Source organism: Colossoma macropomum, unplaced genomic scaffold, assembly GCF_904425465.1.
Source record: "Colossoma macropomum unplaced genomic scaffold, Colossoma_macropomum, whole genome shotgun sequence".
Classification (NCBI taxonomy): Eukaryota; Metazoa; Chordata; class Actinopteri; order Characiformes; family Serrasalmidae; genus Colossoma; species Colossoma macropomum.
This window is the reverse complement of record NW_023496050.1, coordinates 2,038,647-2,055,417: the sequence shown is the minus strand read 5'-3', so window position 1 is coordinate 2,055,417 and position 16,771 is coordinate 2,038,647. Positions and strand designations below refer to the sequence as shown.

The 16,771-nt window shown below is 38.9% G+C and overlaps 1 protein-coding gene across 1 annotated transcript in view; it reads right to left on the bottom strand.

Annotated features, from left to right (window-relative positions):
* Positions 1–592: 592 nt before the first annotated feature.
* Positions 593–16,771, bottom strand: part of LOC118804537 (alpha-tectorin-like) — a 35,175-nt gene continuing 18,996 nt past the window's right edge. Inside the window, exons 9-30 of the mRNA XM_036565030.1 lie at positions 16,409–16,687; positions 16,155–16,250; positions 15,527–15,680; positions 15,188–15,441; positions 14,929–15,075; positions 14,253–14,832; positions 12,819–13,402; positions 12,108–12,672; positions 11,381–11,979; positions 10,255–10,810; positions 9,707–9,903; positions 9,338–9,547; positions 8,066–8,254; positions 7,670–7,959; positions 7,227–7,498; positions 6,986–7,105; positions 6,103–6,287; positions 5,671–5,831; positions 5,290–5,535; positions 4,936–5,095; positions 2,682–2,784; positions 593–1,342 (exon numbers count right to left, since the gene is read on the bottom strand). Coding sequence (XP_036420923.1) covers positions 1,335–1,342; positions 2,682–2,784; positions 4,936–5,095; positions 5,290–5,535; positions 5,671–5,831; positions 6,103–6,287; positions 6,986–7,105; positions 7,227–7,498; positions 7,670–7,959; positions 8,066–8,254; positions 9,338–9,547; positions 9,707–9,903; positions 10,255–10,810; positions 11,381–11,979; positions 12,108–12,672; positions 12,819–13,402; positions 14,253–14,832; positions 14,929–15,075; positions 15,188–15,441; positions 15,527–15,680; positions 16,155–16,250; positions 16,409–16,687 — 5,955 coding nt within the window. The 3' untranslated portion in view covers positions 593–1,334. The remainder of the gene's footprint in view (positions 1,343–2,681; positions 2,785–4,935; positions 5,096–5,289; positions 5,536–5,670; positions 5,832–6,102; positions 6,288–6,985; positions 7,106–7,226; positions 7,499–7,669; positions 7,960–8,065; positions 8,255–9,337; positions 9,548–9,706; positions 9,904–10,254; positions 10,811–11,380; positions 11,980–12,107; positions 12,673–12,818; positions 13,403–14,252; positions 14,833–14,928; positions 15,076–15,187; positions 15,442–15,526; positions 15,681–16,154; positions 16,251–16,408; positions 16,688–16,771) is intronic.

Sequence of the window (16,771 nt, the reverse complement as noted above, 5' to 3'; positions counted from 1 at the left end):
ATGTGATTTTAATACATTCTAGAGATGTTTTTAATGATGGAAATTTGTACATTTACTAAACTTTGGCCATAAAATTACTCAGAATATTTACAGGGAAAATCTGTAATTTTACAGTAATCCACTGTACAGAATTTTACTGTAAAATGATGGGAACTGTTTGGCAACTTTTGCTGCCAGACATCTTACCATTTTTTTTTTTTTACAGTGTATTTAAAATGACTACCAATAACATCTGTATGTTTTATGATCAAGTATTTCGATCCACTTTACGTAATGGTAACATTACACATTAGAATTCTCCCCAGATAAGCAGAATACCACATGGAATTTTTTTTCTCATAATAAACGATTAAACAATCCCTTAGATATCTCTTATAGTTCAGTCATCTGTACACAAAGGTATATATATTTTTAAAAAATGGTAGCATGTTACAGATCAGTAATAATTGGGTAATAATATGGTAGTATTTTTTAGGAAATTGTATTTACCTGACCATGACACACTTATTTTCTCTATGTTAATTAATAATAAGTTGGCACTACAGTTACTAAATTATTATTTTGCAATAGCATGTAATTCTAACATCTTTACATCTTTAAACATTTATCATATATTCTGATAAGTAGGACAAAACAAGGTATGATTTATACAAATATTTCTTTGTCAATTCCTTTGATAATAGAGAAAAAGTCTTTCCCATTGTACTCTGCCCTCCCAAATAGCCCCCAAAGATTGTGGCATGTGTAATAAATAATATTTGACTTTTGCAGTGCCGTAAATACCATGAAGCCCATTATTTTGGGTTAAGCCCAAACTAATGAAGGTCAGTGATGGCAGCTCAGACTTGATGTGCAGCATAAAAGCAACCCAGAGAACTTTTCTGTAACAATTGTTGTTCGCCCTCTACACAAAACACATCAGGTACAGCTCTGGCTACCTATGATCATTAGTACAATAGCCTATAACCAATTTAAAGAAATGATACTATAGATGGCATATACCCTTTTGGCATGCAGAGAATTTATTGAGATGTAAAATGTAGTCATAAAGATGAACCTTATAATTGAATCCACATTTGGAAAGACAACAATTTAAGGAGTTTTCAAAATGTAATCACAGTGAAAAATGCATTACATATTTAAAATCAATTAAAATCAACTATTTATGGAAGCAAATAATTATTGACTGCAACATTAATTAATTAGAAAAGCCCATACAGTGTTACATTAGTGCCCTATTAATTGCAAAGAGATTAACTAAGAGTTGTGTAAAATCTTCACTCATGAAGTTTTCATTCAGATGGCCTTGGGAGAAGTATCGGTATCTCTGGGATCTACACGCCTGTAAAAAACAAAATGAAAAATTGGGTGCTATAAATAACTTAAATCATGCTTAAATCATAATGAGTTACATTTGCTTCTGAATTACAGTAAAGCAGGACCAGATTGGGTAATCGGGAGGTAGATTTTACCCAAAATAACTCTACAGTGTTGTGGAGTTTGTACCTCACACTTAGCCAGTTAATACATAGAAACTGTTTGTCATTTCAGTATGTTTTAGTCCAACTCTCATGAAACTTTGCATCATATTACCCAAAATAACTATCCAGCACTTTGGATTTTGTATTACACACTTACCAACATAATACCTAGAACTTAAGAGACTGAAGAATACCTAGAATATAAGCATTACCATAGTAATATCTGCTAAGCTATTAAGGGAGCTTCAGTGAACAATGGGCCTCATTCACCAACCGTTCTTAGGAAGAAAATTCTTAATAAAACCCACTTCTGCAGTTTTCACTTCTGACATTCACCAACGTTTTCTTAATTGGGATATATTCTTGAGTAAAAACAAAATCTACACACACTCAAGAGCACAAAGGTGCAATTTGATGCAGACATTTTCTTAGGACCTTTCTCAAGAACAAATTTCAGAAAAGCATAGAAAAATAGTGGTGAATGAAGCCCATTGTATTTTTGTATTTATGCTTAAATGTGTAATCAAATACAATTTGCTTGACTTTGGTGTACAGTGTGAAACCTATGACATTTAAACTATTTTAAAAAGCTTTTATTTCCCCTTTGCATTGTTATTATATACATTACTTTGATTTTTTCTCTTTTTTTGCTAGAATTTAATAAATAAATAAATTTGGGGTGGCCTAGTCTTAATAATATGTTAACCATGCCCTGCATTAATGTGTGTAAAGCATTACTGTGTTACTGCTCATTATTGTAAAAGATGAATTAGATTTACAGAGAGATCACTAAATACAATCACATCTACTCTCGGTTCATGCTTTTGAGAGATGCTTCTGGACAATAAACCAATTACATTACAAATAACTCTGCCTTCCATTAAAAAATCAGAATCCATTCCTGTGTTTCTTAAACACAGTTATTCAACTCCAAATAACATGATGAGCAAACAGTACACTGGCTACTAATGGCACTGCTTTCACATTAATTTACTATACTGACAGTAAATAAAAGTACAATAGCAACTATAAACTGTTATTTAACAACCACCTGGAAAACAAGATTACTGTAAGTTGGCTGTTTTCTCCTGTAATTTTTAGGAGAATAGAAGTACCTGGCATTACTTGTGCTTACATTGCCCCAGATACTAAAGAACATGAGAAAACATCAAGGCAAGTGTGTCTTGTGAGAGTGTTTACCTGCACTTTCAGCAGCCCAGATAAAAGGACCAACAGAGATGGAGGTTTTGTCATGCATGTCCACAGAACGACCAACTCTGAAACGGTGTTCAGGGAAGCAGCGCTGCAAAACACACAAGATAGATAAGAGTTGTTAAAGCTTACATGGATTTCAGAAGCACTCACTGTTTTTTATAGTATTCCAAGTGCAAAATAAATTGTGCATAAACAAATTTGCATGGATGCAAGACATGCATACTCTAACAATTTGGATTTAATGTGTACACGATTGGAACGTGTAGTTCAGAAAAGAACCCACAAAATATGGTTGGAGATATTTGACGTGTGGCGGATTAAATATGCTGCTTGATTTACTAAATTTGCACAGCTTTATTAGGTCAGGTTTGTTTGTGTTACCTAAAAGTGTTTAAACAGGTATAAATAAGTGGTAGAGCCTCAAAATGTTCTTAGGAGACTTCCCTTTACAATGACAGCAAATATAACAGCTAGACTGAGACCCAAGCTGCTAACACATTCTGAAAGGCTTTCTACCATCAAAATATCATGACTTCACCTTTCAGGATCAGATGTATATGTGTGAGAAGACATGATGCAGCCATAATGTCCATGTGCATATTGAGTCATTCCATGATATCTCCTCATCACTGTTTTACTACAGACCCTATTTTCATTGTCATAGTTTAAGAGTAAAAACAAAGGAGTATTTAAGGTGCTGGCAAAGACCATTTTGCATATTTTTATAATCACTGGCTCTAACCTGGCACAGAGCAGTGCAACTGCAAACTGGGTGGAATTATAGTGAACATCCAGTCAAAACAACTACTCTGGTATCTTTTTTAGAGTAGCACATGCACTGGCAGCACAGAACAGTTATACCTTTGGTGGGAGATCACTACAGTTATTACAACCCCATTTTCAAAAAACTTGAAACGCTGTGCAAAATGTAAATTAAAACAAAATGCAATGATGTGCAAATCATTTTAACCCTATATTTATTTGACAATAGTTCAAACATTTCAAATGTTGAAAGTGAGAAATGTTATCGTTTTTTGAAAAATATATGCCTATGTTGAATTTGATGCCAGCAACACATTTAAAGAAAGTTGAGACGGGGCAACAAAAGACTGGAAAAGTTGTGTAATGCTAAAAAAAACACTTGGAGGTTAATTGGCAGCAGGTCAGTAACATGAAAAAGAGCATTCCAGAGAGGCTGGAGTCTTTCATAAGTTAAGATGGGGAGGAGTTGACCACTCTGTGAAAGACTGTGTGGGCCAATAGCGCATGTAACGCTGAACAGATGCTTGCGGATCTTAAAAACAACAGTTGGTTTAATGAGAGAAACAAGTTAGGGCAAATCCAGAAACAATGTCCAAAAACAGGCAAAGGTCAGAAACCATAAATGCAAAAACACAGGCAACCTGAGCAATAACGGCAAATCCAAAAGAGAAACAATGGAGAAAACAATGGGGTGAGTACACAGGACATGAAAATAGAAGATAAACGCTCAGTAAACAGAAGTGTGGCAACACCTCGCAAAGAGGAGAACAAACCAGGATGCTTTTAAAGTCTAAGACAAACAGATACAGGTGTGTTGAATCAGTACTCAGGTGATTGAGAACGAGGCAGAGGCCTGTGATTGGTGGAAGGGGTGATGTCATGATGATTGGGATTCTGGGAAATGGAGTCCTGGAGCGTGTTAGGCAAGGGAGAAGAACCCAGAAGTGTGACAGCGCAACAATTTCTGAATGTAAAATAGCAAAGAATTTGGAGATTTCATCATCTACACTACATACTATCATTAAAAGATTTAGACAATCCTCTCTGTAAATAAGTGACAAGGCTGAAACCAGTATTGGCTAGCCAAGGTCTTTGGGCCCTCAGGTGGCACTGCATTAAAATAGACCTGACTATCTAGTGGAAATCCCTGCATGGGCTCAAGAAAACTTCTGAAAACAACTGTCTGTGAACACAGATCATCACTGCGTCCACAAATGCAAGTTAAACTCTACTATGTAAAGAAGAAACCAACATATATATTAACAGGACCCAGAAATGCTGCCATCTTTTCTGGGCCTGAGCTCATTTGAGATGTTAGTGCATTAGTGCACATGGCATGCATCAGTGCATATTGTTTTCATTTGCATTTTACACAGTGTCCCTACTTTTTTTAATAATAATAATAATAATAATAATTTATATATATATATTTTTTTTGTTATTATCATTATAGTTCAAAGTTATTTACAGAACTCACCGCTGCACAGTTGTTCTTCTGCAGAAGGCAAAGGTGGATGGCGCAGTGAAGGAAAACTTTGCGGTAGCCATTAAAGGCAAACATCTTGAAGGAGAAACGGCCGATTGTGGAGACACCATTCTGATAAACATCCACTGTGATATCTTTTGGGTTAGGGCATCTGAAAAAATGTGATATTTTATCTTTAAATCAAACAAAAGATATCTTGGACTGAAATGAGATGTAGTGGCAAAAAAATGATAAATTATAATCCACATATTATGACAGGCTCAAATCAATGCGGTAAAAACTAAAACTTTCTGTTTTTTCCCTGTTTGTTCCTGCCAAAAGTCGAAGCGAGGAAAATGTTCATACCTATTAACGATGAGGTTCCAGCGGACACCGAAGTTCTGGTCATTGACAGGAGTGGCCCAACATGAGTCTATGACTGTGGCAATCTGACGGCTGTCAACTCCCTGAACAATCACTGCAACGTAGATCCGCTGGTCCACTTCTATGTATGCACTACCGTTGTAAGGGTGGGAGAAGGCAGCATCCTGGAAGGGAGTCATCCTGACCTGATACAACCCCTGACCGTTTGGAAGGTCCTTGTGCACTATGCTGTGTAAACATCAAACCACAGACTGGTTGGTTCATAGCATAAACTTAAGGATCAAATGTTAAACAAGCCATGTAACTACAGCAATTGATATTAGTGGGATTTCAGTGAAGATCCCAGGCAGTAGCACACCTCACCTCTGCAGGGGATTTAGTTCTGTGTCCATGGTAAGTGTCTGGCTAAGCTGGTAAATGCATGAGAAGTGCAGATTCAGACGTTTCTCTCTGTTGATGAATCCTCCTGCTGAGTCCACTACTCCCTGGATAAAGTTCTCGTACATGAAGTGTGTGCCATTGGCCTGTTGATATGATTTATTAATAATGTCAGAAGCTGAATGTGATGAAAATTAATTACCACCAAATATACACTCAAGGACTTGCAATTTAAAAGTGCTGTGGCAGATATATAAAAGAAAAATAACTTTATTGATGTCCAAATATTTATGGGACTAAGTTTAGATTTTGAGTCAGGATTTACAATACAGTTGCACTCTGTTTGCAAAGGTCAGAATTATGTTATAAACCTAAAAAGCACCTAAAATCCACTTTATCAGCAAGTATACTGTTTACCGTGAGATTTGTGCCACAGATGTTGTCATCGTTATCAAAGTGGAACACCAGTCTGCCATTTTGGAGAGTTCCGTTGCAGTTGGGGTCACTCAGATGCAGGATGTTAGCAGTGAAACCTGCTTCAAAGAGCTGACAGCGGGACAGAGACATGGTGCCAGAGCTGCTCTCACAGGTTTCTCTGGAGTCTGGTACAAGAAGAAAAGAGAAAAAGTAAGGAGGTGTGAGATTTGTTTTAGAGAAATAGATGTCAAATATCTTTAGTATATTCAAGTGGTTGAACTGACTAGTCAACTAATATATCCACTAGTTAGTGCTGTGGGCAGAAGACAAACTAGCTGAGGACAATGCCTAAATTGAAGGTACAGAAAAGAAGACAGTAATGACCAGCAGGAGGAGAGACTAGAGACTTTTTTTCCTCAGCAATGTGTAAACCTTGCTGAAATACAGCCTAGTAAACTAGGACTGGTAGATTTCAAGAAGTACCTAATTGGGTAGCAAAAAGACCATTTAACTGATGTGCAAAACAACTATCTACAGAAAGTTTAGCTCGATGTGACCATGATATAACACATAAATAAAATGGTAACTTACATTGTTTGACAAATGCTGAGGATTTCTGATTTACTTCCCAATGGCAATCAACAAAATATAGTAATTTAGCAATATAGTAATTTTAAAATTTTAATGTTTTTTACATACAACGTTCACACACAACTTTTTACACACAACTTCATTTTGAAAAGCTCATTGGTATGTGGTGATGACAGTTTAGTACTAGCTGGTATAAACAATCAGTTGTTTCCATTGGACTGTTAAACTGGTGTATGGAAGCAAAATAGCCACAGCCCCTAATGCATGCCCACATGTTAAAATGTGCCTGTACCGTAAGACTCAAGCTTCGGTCTAGGATGATCCTCATTACAGAAGCAGCCATAGATGCCATCTTTCTCCCCACACCACTCATCTGCAGTGCAGCTCAGCCCTGCACAGGGATCCACCCTCGCTAATGAGAAAAAAAGGTAAAAATTCATGAAAAAACATGTAATTCATAAAAACCATTTGTCCTGTGCATCAATTCCAGAAAATTAAAATCACAGACAGGTCTATAAATTTATTGGACTTACAGCAAGCTAGACCAGACCGCCAGTCTGAGATCTGGATCCCTATTGTGGTGCAAGCAACTTCATAGGCCTCCAGAGCTGAACACAGCATACCATTGGCTGATGAGTAGACACATAGGTCATACACACAGGAATTGTAGTAAACAGCAGGGTTGACATGGATATGGCAGGGCTGGAAGGGTCCACTGGTGTTGCTGATGATGCTACAGAGTTCAGAGTACTCCTGTCTAAAAGGGCAGTCGTTCACATCACCTGTCCGGTCATTAGCTCCACACCTGGAAAGAAAGCAAAGTTGCTTAGACATAAACAGTGTAAAATAAATGGCAGTTCAATAGATATTAATGGGAATATGTATTTTTTGTTTTGGTTAGATGAGTGTATCTATTTTAACTTCACATACACCATCCTTGTATTTTTAAAAGTGTTATTCAAATATGGTTAACCACCCTGCAGCACTGTTAATTGATCTCCAGCTGTTGCCAAAAACATTGTCATTGGGTGCGAGAGCTCCACTGGGCGTAGCTTTGTCATCTGCAGGGTCTCCATTGTTGTTGCCACACATTCCACAAACAGATCCCTGGAAGCTCGGGCCCAGTTTCACTGAAAGTGTGTAACGACCATCAAAGTAGACCATGAGCTCGTTTGATGCATTCACAACCACAAAATCTTGTTCCTGATGCACTTCTGCAAAATAGTTGATTTGAAAAGCAGATGAGCTCATGTCTGTCCCATTAACCTGCAGAGAAGAAAGAGAAGAAAAGGTATTAAAAAAGAAGAAATCAGGAAATGTCCCACACCTCTGATTTTCTGATTCAGGAGCACACAGTAAAGAGGAGAAATACCTTCACTCTCTTGTTTTGTCCAATAGTTATCTGTGTCTGTTGTCCCCACTGAGTTAGCCACACATCCACTTTAGATGCAAAGGACACAGCCATGTTCCCACGGTGCATGTTAGCTGCCACCACACGGAAATTTATGCCATTGTCTGAGACATTTGAGCAGGTCTTTGAGATCTCATATGAACAAGTTCCCTGAAGAAAAGAATCACATATTTTCATATTATAAACCCATTTCCAAAAATGTTGTGACTCTGTGAAAAATGTAAATAAAGACACTTCTGAAAAACACTGTCTGAGAAAACGGTTCATCATTCCATCCACAAATACTAATTAAAACTCTTAAATGCAAAGAAGAAAGCGTATATACACAGGATCCAGGAACACTGCCACCTTCTCTGGGCCTGAGCTCATTTAAAATGGACTGAGGGGAAGTGGAGAAGTGTCCTGTGGTCTGACGAACCAACATTTGAAATTCTTTTTGGAAATCATGGACACTGTGTCCTCTGGGCCAAAGACCACTCAGCATGTTATCAGTGCACAGTTCAAAAGCCAGTATTCATGATGGTATAGGGGTGCTTTAGAGCACATGGCATGGGTGACGTGCATATCTGTGAAGGCACCATTAATGCTCAACGATATATACATGTTCTGGCAACATATGCTGCCATCCAGATGACGTCTTTTTCAGGGAAGGTCTTGCTTATTTCAGCAAGACAATGCCAAACCCCATTCTGCATCTATTACAGCAGCATGATTTTGTAGTTAAAAGAGTCCAGGTGCTAAACTGACCTGCCTGCAGTCCAGACCTGTCGCCACTGAAAATATTTGGCACATTATAAAATGAAAAATACAACAAAACTACAGCAGTTGGTCTCCTCAGTTCCTAAACGCTTACCATGTGTTGTTGAAAGGAGATGAAACACGGTGGTAAACATGCCCCCGTCCCAACTTTTTTGTAACGTGTTGTTGGCATCAAATTCAAAATGGGCAAAGATATTTAAAAAATAGTAAAAATTCTCAGATTCAATATTTGAAATGTTGTCTTTGCACTACTTTCAATGAAATACAGGGTTTAAATGATTTGCACATCATTGCATTTTGTTTTATCTACATTTTGCACAGCATCCCAACTTTTTTGGAAATGGGGTTGTAAATACAACAGTAATATGTGACATCGACTAAACATGATCAATTATCCAGTGAGACACTTGAATCATGTTCCATTAAATCAAAGACCAGTATTTAGTTGTGTTAATTGAAAAAGCCTATTCTTGCCTGGAAGGTGGCGACAGCCCCATCAAAGGTAAAGTAATGGGGATCACCCCAGACCATGCATGAAGACATTCTGCTGTAGCAGCCAAGCAGGCCATTCCTGACCACACACTCCTGGGTGGGAGAGCAGGAGGCAGAGTAGCAGCGCAGGTCATTGGGAGCAAAGCACTCACAGCGTTGTGAACATCCTGGGGTCCAGAACTGCTCACCAATCTGCAGAACCACACCATATTAAGACACAATCAAATGTCAATACAGTACCTAATAGAGCAGTATTTAAATAAAACAGTCAATGTATAGATGCTTCCAGATAAACTTAATCACTTTAACAGTTCAGGTTTTTGACCGTATGACTGACTAACTGGAACTCACGTGATAATAGAATCCATTGTACAAGCAGCCACATTGTTCCACTGGAACACAGCGTCCTCCACTCCTCACAAAGCCCTCATTACAGAAACAGCCCTCTGAGCATGTCCGCTGACATACAGCATCAATGCTGCTAGCACAGGTATGACCACAGTCTGTGCCACACAGCTCATAGTGGCTGTTCACAGGACAGTCCATTCCTGTGAAATTACATAACACAATTAGCGCTATCATACCACAAATGCAAGTTATCATAAATTCCACCTGACGTATATATATTTATTTATCAATCTTGAACATGTAGTGGTAGTATTTTTTTGTATGTTACTGTGTCATAATGAAGAGAATAACACCTAGCCCAGATTCCTCAGTCTCAAATCCAAATATACTTGCATCAGCCAATACTACCCATAAGTGTCTTTCCTGGTGCCTTGCTATCTAAACCCAAACCCAAATCTCCTTAAAGTATTCCACTATAAAATACACTTAATGCAGGTTCCATTATTTAGGAAATTGCTGAAACATTTCAAAACTTTTGCTTATTGACTTACTGCAGGTTGTGTTCTCTCTCCAGGGGTAGATAAAGACATTGGCAGACTGGCAGGCACTCACATAGGTTTGGATGGAACGGCACAGTGCATCATGTCTGTACCCTGAGATGCATAAATCAAACACACAGTCATCAAAGTAGGCCTGGGGGTCCACAGTGGCATGACAGAAGCTCAATGGACCCTGGCTGTCCTTGAGGATCTGACACTGGGCCCGTGCCTCAACTGGATTTTGACATGATGAACAGGAGTCTCCACATCCATCGCTGCACAATGTGTCATTCTCCACTTTCCAGTCAGCTCCAAACTCAAAAGCTGAAGAAGCCAGTGCACCTGATCGTTTGCGGAAATCGTCACCCCTCTGGCCATTGAAGTTACCACACAGGCCGCATGTGGCTCCACTGTAATTAGCTGGGACAGTGATACGCACAACCCACGAACCATCGTAACTCACACTTAGGCCAAAGTCAGTTGTGATAAATGTGTTCTGTCCACTGGAGTAAATGGAAACACGTCCAGAATCAAGCAGGACAGGAAGGTTCCTGGTCTGACTATCAATCTAATGGAAAAAAAAAACATGAAGTAGTCTCTTTAAAATATGTTCATATTTTAGAGTTCGTTCTTTATCTTCTTTTAAGACGCTTACTGTATTCTATTACTGTTGTTCTGGTTGCTACCTCAGTGACTGCTATGTTCATATATGCTAGGTTATCTGCTAATATGTTATAGTATGTTACATCCTGCTTTGCACAACTCTACTTATTCTCAGTACTGTGTACTCTGTGCCGTTTTTGTATTTATTGTAAGTCTTTCATATATGTATATATATATTGCACTGTATTGTCGGCACTGTGTATGTTGTACTGTTTTGCACTTGTGTTCCTGTGTTGCACCATGGATGTTGTTTCATTTCACTGTGTACTTCTAAATATAGCTGAAATGATAATAAACCCTCTTGAACCTGAATATAGATCTCGCCTTGAGCACAACAATAATAATGCTTTCCTTGCTTTTGCCCTTTTTTCAGGTTACAGTTATGGCCCCTCAAAATGTCTGTGCCCATCACTGGTCACAATAAATCAATAAACAGCAATAAAACACATAAGAATATTTCATTTTTTTTGCTTACCTCAGCAGTACCACGCATGTTGCGTGAAACATGCACCATATGCCCTGAGACATTGACATAAACATCCACAGTGATTGACACTGGAAGTCCACGCCAAGCTTCATTCTTTGCAACAACCTGGAAATATGGTAGCCTTCGAGTATCATTACATACAGTTGCCAGTACGTATCTGCAGGTGACCTGGAAGTCAAATGTCCGTCCGTCAAAAGAGGTATAGTGGGGATCTCCTGAAGCAGAGCAGGTAGCACGGGGTAGAGGGTGGCAACCATATTCTCCCCCAACAATACGACAGGTTTCCTGCTCACTGCAAGATGATGGAGAACAGCGGACGAAACCTGTGGTCCCATCACAGGTACACAGGGACTGGCACTCTTCACCGTGCCAGAAACGTTCTCCACCCTGCCTGTAGCGCCCTTCATGAAGACAGCCACAGCCAGTAGGGGGCACACAACGGTCTCCACTTAGCAGTAGGCCATCATTACACTGGCATCCTTCCTGGCAGTGTTGGGTGCACAAAAAGGGGAAAGACAGACTGGGGCAGGCTGCTGGGCAGGAAGTACCACACAGCTCATAGTGGCTATTGGTTGGACAGGGGAACTCTTTAAAAGGAAAGCAAAGTGCCAATTAGTTGATTGGTGTGTGTAAAATGTTATCTAGTGTAAAAAGCTTTGACCCTCTAAGCTATGATACTCTTAATAAAAAAAAAAAATCAATAAATAAAACTCACCACAATTAGTTATATTTCTCCATTCTCGCACAGCAACACCATTTTGCTGACAAAGGACGGCGTACCCTCGCAGGGCCTCACACAAAGCCTCTTTTGCGCCCCCTGTCTGTTCCAGAAAACTGATGCAGTCTGCTATCCTGACACTGGGATCCAGGCTGCTGTGGCACTCAGCAAACGGTCCGTATGCTGAAGCCATAATGCTGCACTGCTGTTGGAACTGGCTGTTGTTCTGATAATATCCTCTTTGCCAGTTGTTTGTTGATTCTTCACAGAAGGCTGAGAGAGACCCATCCCGCCAGCTATTCCCAAATGCCTGTGAATCATTCAGCAAGATTCCAACAGGGCTGAGGAACTCATCTCCACGGTATCCATTCAAATTCCCACACAGACCACCAAGTGTGCCATTGTAGTTGCTGGGTGCAGTGATTCTAATTAGGTGTGGCCAGTCAGCTCGCACAGTTACCCCAAAGGTGGTTTCCATGATTATACCCTTCACACTGCTGTGAAATATACGGATTCGGCCAGTGCCAACACTAAATGGTAAAGCAACTGCCTGTCCATCCACCTGAAAGAAAAAATATTAGGCTGATAAATCTCTTTGGTTAAAATATCTCCTTGGAATTTCTTTGCAAATAATAATAATAATAATAATAATAATAATAATGATAATAATAATAATAATAATAATAATAATAATATTTAAGAGCTTACTGTTGCTGTTCCTCCCTCTCTCATTTCTATGGTGACCTGAGTTCCCTCTGCCTCAAACTTCAGCAATCTGGAAAAGTCCTGAGGGCCTCTGAGCTGTTTCTGGACTGTTACAGCAAAGTTAGGAAGTGGGGATGGTCCCATCACCCTAGAGAGGGTAAGCCCACAGGCTCCTGGGTAGCTGAACGTTAGTCCATCAAAGGTGTGATATGAGCCTGGTCCTTCAACCCAACAGGTGGAGTAACTTATTGGTCTGCAGCCTCTCACTCCATCATGGATTGCACACATCTCCTGTGGACCACACCGGTGATTCTGGCAGCTCATTATTCTGTTGTTGCATGTACACAGCCTCCCACAGTCATTGTCCAATACCACTGATTGACCGTTAGCATAATAGAGTCCTTCAAATGAACAGCCACAGTTAGCTTGAGGAACACACTCTCCAGCACTTAGGACATATCCAGCATCACAAATACAACTCTCCTGGCTTGGCAAGGGACAGTTTACAGGTGCAGAAGGGTTACTGCAGGTTGCAGGACAGCCTGTGCCCTGGGACTCAAAGTGACTGTACTGAGGGCATGGAATTTCTGAAAGTAAAAGGAAGAATAGAAGAATAATGTTCTTTATGTTAAAGTTTTTAAGTCTTCATAATTTGTCATGGTAGCTCTTTATTTTATGGTGTGGTAAGTACCCAGTATTTTATAAGTAAATATGTAGCACCTACAAGTAATTTTTTGGTCCATATTTTTCATGTACATAGTATGTGCAAGCTTTATACAACAGTGCATATACAGATGACAAATATGTAGGATTTTGAAGTGATAAATACATGAGCTACACTTTGCAAATTTATGATGTAAGTACATCATGACTAATGTGAGAAATCCCAGCTATATTTCAGTTGTTTACTATGTACAAAGTAACACTGTATCTTTTAGTCCTGCTTTCATCATATGAGAAGCTACCAATATTTAATTGATAATACGTCTGGTTAATTTCTGCATACAATAAGAGAATAGATAGTTATTATATAATTACTATGTAAAAAGCTACAGTTTTTATTTTACAGTCTTGTTATCACTGATGTGTCTCACATTATTTACTCTGCATTTACATACTGAACTTGCAAAGTGTGCATCAAATATTACTTGTAAGAACTATATATTTATCAATCAATTCTGTGTAAATACTGTTGCATGCAACTTGCACTTATATATAGTCACTAAGTATCCAGTACGTCCAAAGTACGTACCTGAAAAGTGCAGCTGTACATATCTGGTAGATTTTTAAATAACTTACAATGTATTCTGCTACTTGTGTGGCAGAAAATTACTTGCAAGTACCACATATTTACCTATAAGATACTGGTAACTTAAAATAAAATAAAATAAAGTGCTTCTTTAGTCATATTATAAAAGGGACACCAGTGATGCCTACCACAGAATCCTTGTCTTCTCCACTGGCCTAGCTGAATGCCCTGCTGCTGGCACTGAGCAGCATACACATTAAGTGCCTGGCACAGGATTGGCTGGTAACCTCCTCCCACACAAAGATCATAGATACAATTCTCTACAAAGGTCTGGGGTGCCAGTCTTGAGTGACAAGATGCAAAAGGGCCAGTAGAATTTGCCATGATTCCACAGTAGTTTGAGTTACTGTACAGAATTCTCTGAGCAGTGGTACAAGAAGCACACATCAGACCTGAGCACCAGCTATTCTGGCAGCCAGGATCTGTGTCCCCTGCTGCCTTCCAAGAGTTTGCAAATTCCACATCTGAGCTCAAGATCTGTCCTGTAGGTGTACGGTAGTCATCTTCGGGGTGGTGGTTGAAATTACCACACAGGCCACATGTGGCATTCTGATAGTCATAAGGCACACTGATGGTCACATAGGAATACGCATCATATGTAACAACTAAGCCAAAATCAGTACTGACAGCCACAGAGAAACCTGACTGATAGACTTGAATGGAGCCATTGCGGAGGCTGAACGGTGTTGCTGCAAAGCTCCCATTCACCTAAACAAGCAATATAAAAAAATAATAAATAAAAAAAAGTCAGAGAAAAAAATATTTAAAAAAAACACATTCAATCAAGTAGGTGGTGATATTGACCTTCACGTCATATCGATGATTTTTCACCAGTTCTAATTCTTCATCATAGACAAATATTCTGACCAAACGTGTCCATGACACCCGCGTGCTACCCCGATTCTCATTCTTTCCTTCAACCCGAAAGTACGGCAACCCATCGCCACAGGCCTGTACAGAAATATATTTTTATCCTTAGACTGAATTGAAAGTTGAATCATTATCTTAAATATCCCAATAATAAACATCATACCAATTAAGGAAACATGACTGAAATCTGTACCTCAGACAGGACATAAGTGCAGGTCCCTTGAAAGTGAAAGATCTGGTTATCGAATGTGTAGTAGTGGGGGTCACCAGAAATGGTGCAGGTTTGGCGTTGAATATTTTGGCAGCTATACTGGAAAGCAGCACGACGGCAGGCTTGAGAGAAGGTGCAGGGCTGTGAGCTGCACTGAAGACCCCTGCGTGTGCAGGTGCACCTCTCCAGGCAAGAGGCATCTTTCCAGAAAGAGGTACCCTGTGGGACGGGGTTGTCTAACAAAATAAAAATTAGTGAGATTAAAATTAGTCTGAATTTGATATTGATTTTCAAAAGCAAATAGAATATCATGCAGCTTACTGTTAAATTGACATCTCTGTGAACCATGATCCACACGGAAGGCCCATCTGCCTGTCACATTGACATTGGTGCTGTATGTAAAGATACTGTAGTTGTACTGAAATGACCCAGGAATTGAGAAATAGTAGCTGGAGTCATCTGTGTCATAACCAGCCTAGGAAAAAAACAATAGGTTTTGAAAGTAAAATAAAAAAAATATATTTTTTTAATTCAGGGGCTTTATTAACACATAATAAGTGCTGACTAACTAATATTAAGTTATGTATTTGTTAACACGAACATTTGAAGTACACATTAATAACGGTTAGCTAACATCAAGTAAACAATTAGCACCACATTAGTTAATGTTGTATTCACATTAAGGGCTGACTTATATTAACTGATATATTTATTAACAGTGTATGATGTTCTTAATCAATGTAACTGTTCTTGTATCTTGTATTTTTAATGGTGACAAAATACATTAATAAATTCAATTATTTCCTGTTTACTTAATACTGGCTAAGCATTATTGATATAGTACTTCATGAGTTATTCCTGTCAACAAATTCATTAGTTAATATTATTTGGTCAACACACTGTAAAGTGTTACCATATAGTGGACTACTTGCATCAAATTAATACTCACCTGTACAGTCCTGCTTGTTGGAGCAATTTGACCATAGTTCATTAGTATGAAAGAGAGCTGACCATCTGAAATCAAAACAACTTGGAAAGATGTTTCCTGCAAAATGTTTATAAGAATAAGTCAGCCAGCACTAAAATACACTTCTTTTTTTATTATATCCTACTATGTCACAAGGAAGCAAAATTGTTTTACTTGCAGTTTAGGGTATTATCAGTGTAAAGCAGCTTAATCACATGAGAAGAAGACTTTCTTACCGTGCCTGAGTAAGGGTAGTAAGCTACTCTATCCCAAGTTGCAACAAAGACCCAAGTTGCATTGAAATACAGCTGAGGAAAATGCTGGTTTATGTCCCGTGTAGCCTGTGTGAGAACATTGCCAGCAGTGTATTGCTGATACGAGACAACACCATTTCCACGATTATCAAGGTCTGTCCAAAATGGGGCAATGAGGTCTCGTCCACCGTTAGCAGGAAACTGGTAGGGGGTGTAGATGCTCCATGGCTGATCAAAGGTCAAGTGGCCATTGTTGTTAACCTACATGAAAAACAATTAGTTTGTTATTACAACACATGACCCAAAATCTCTTTGTGCTGACATTGTTAAAATGTATGATTTTTG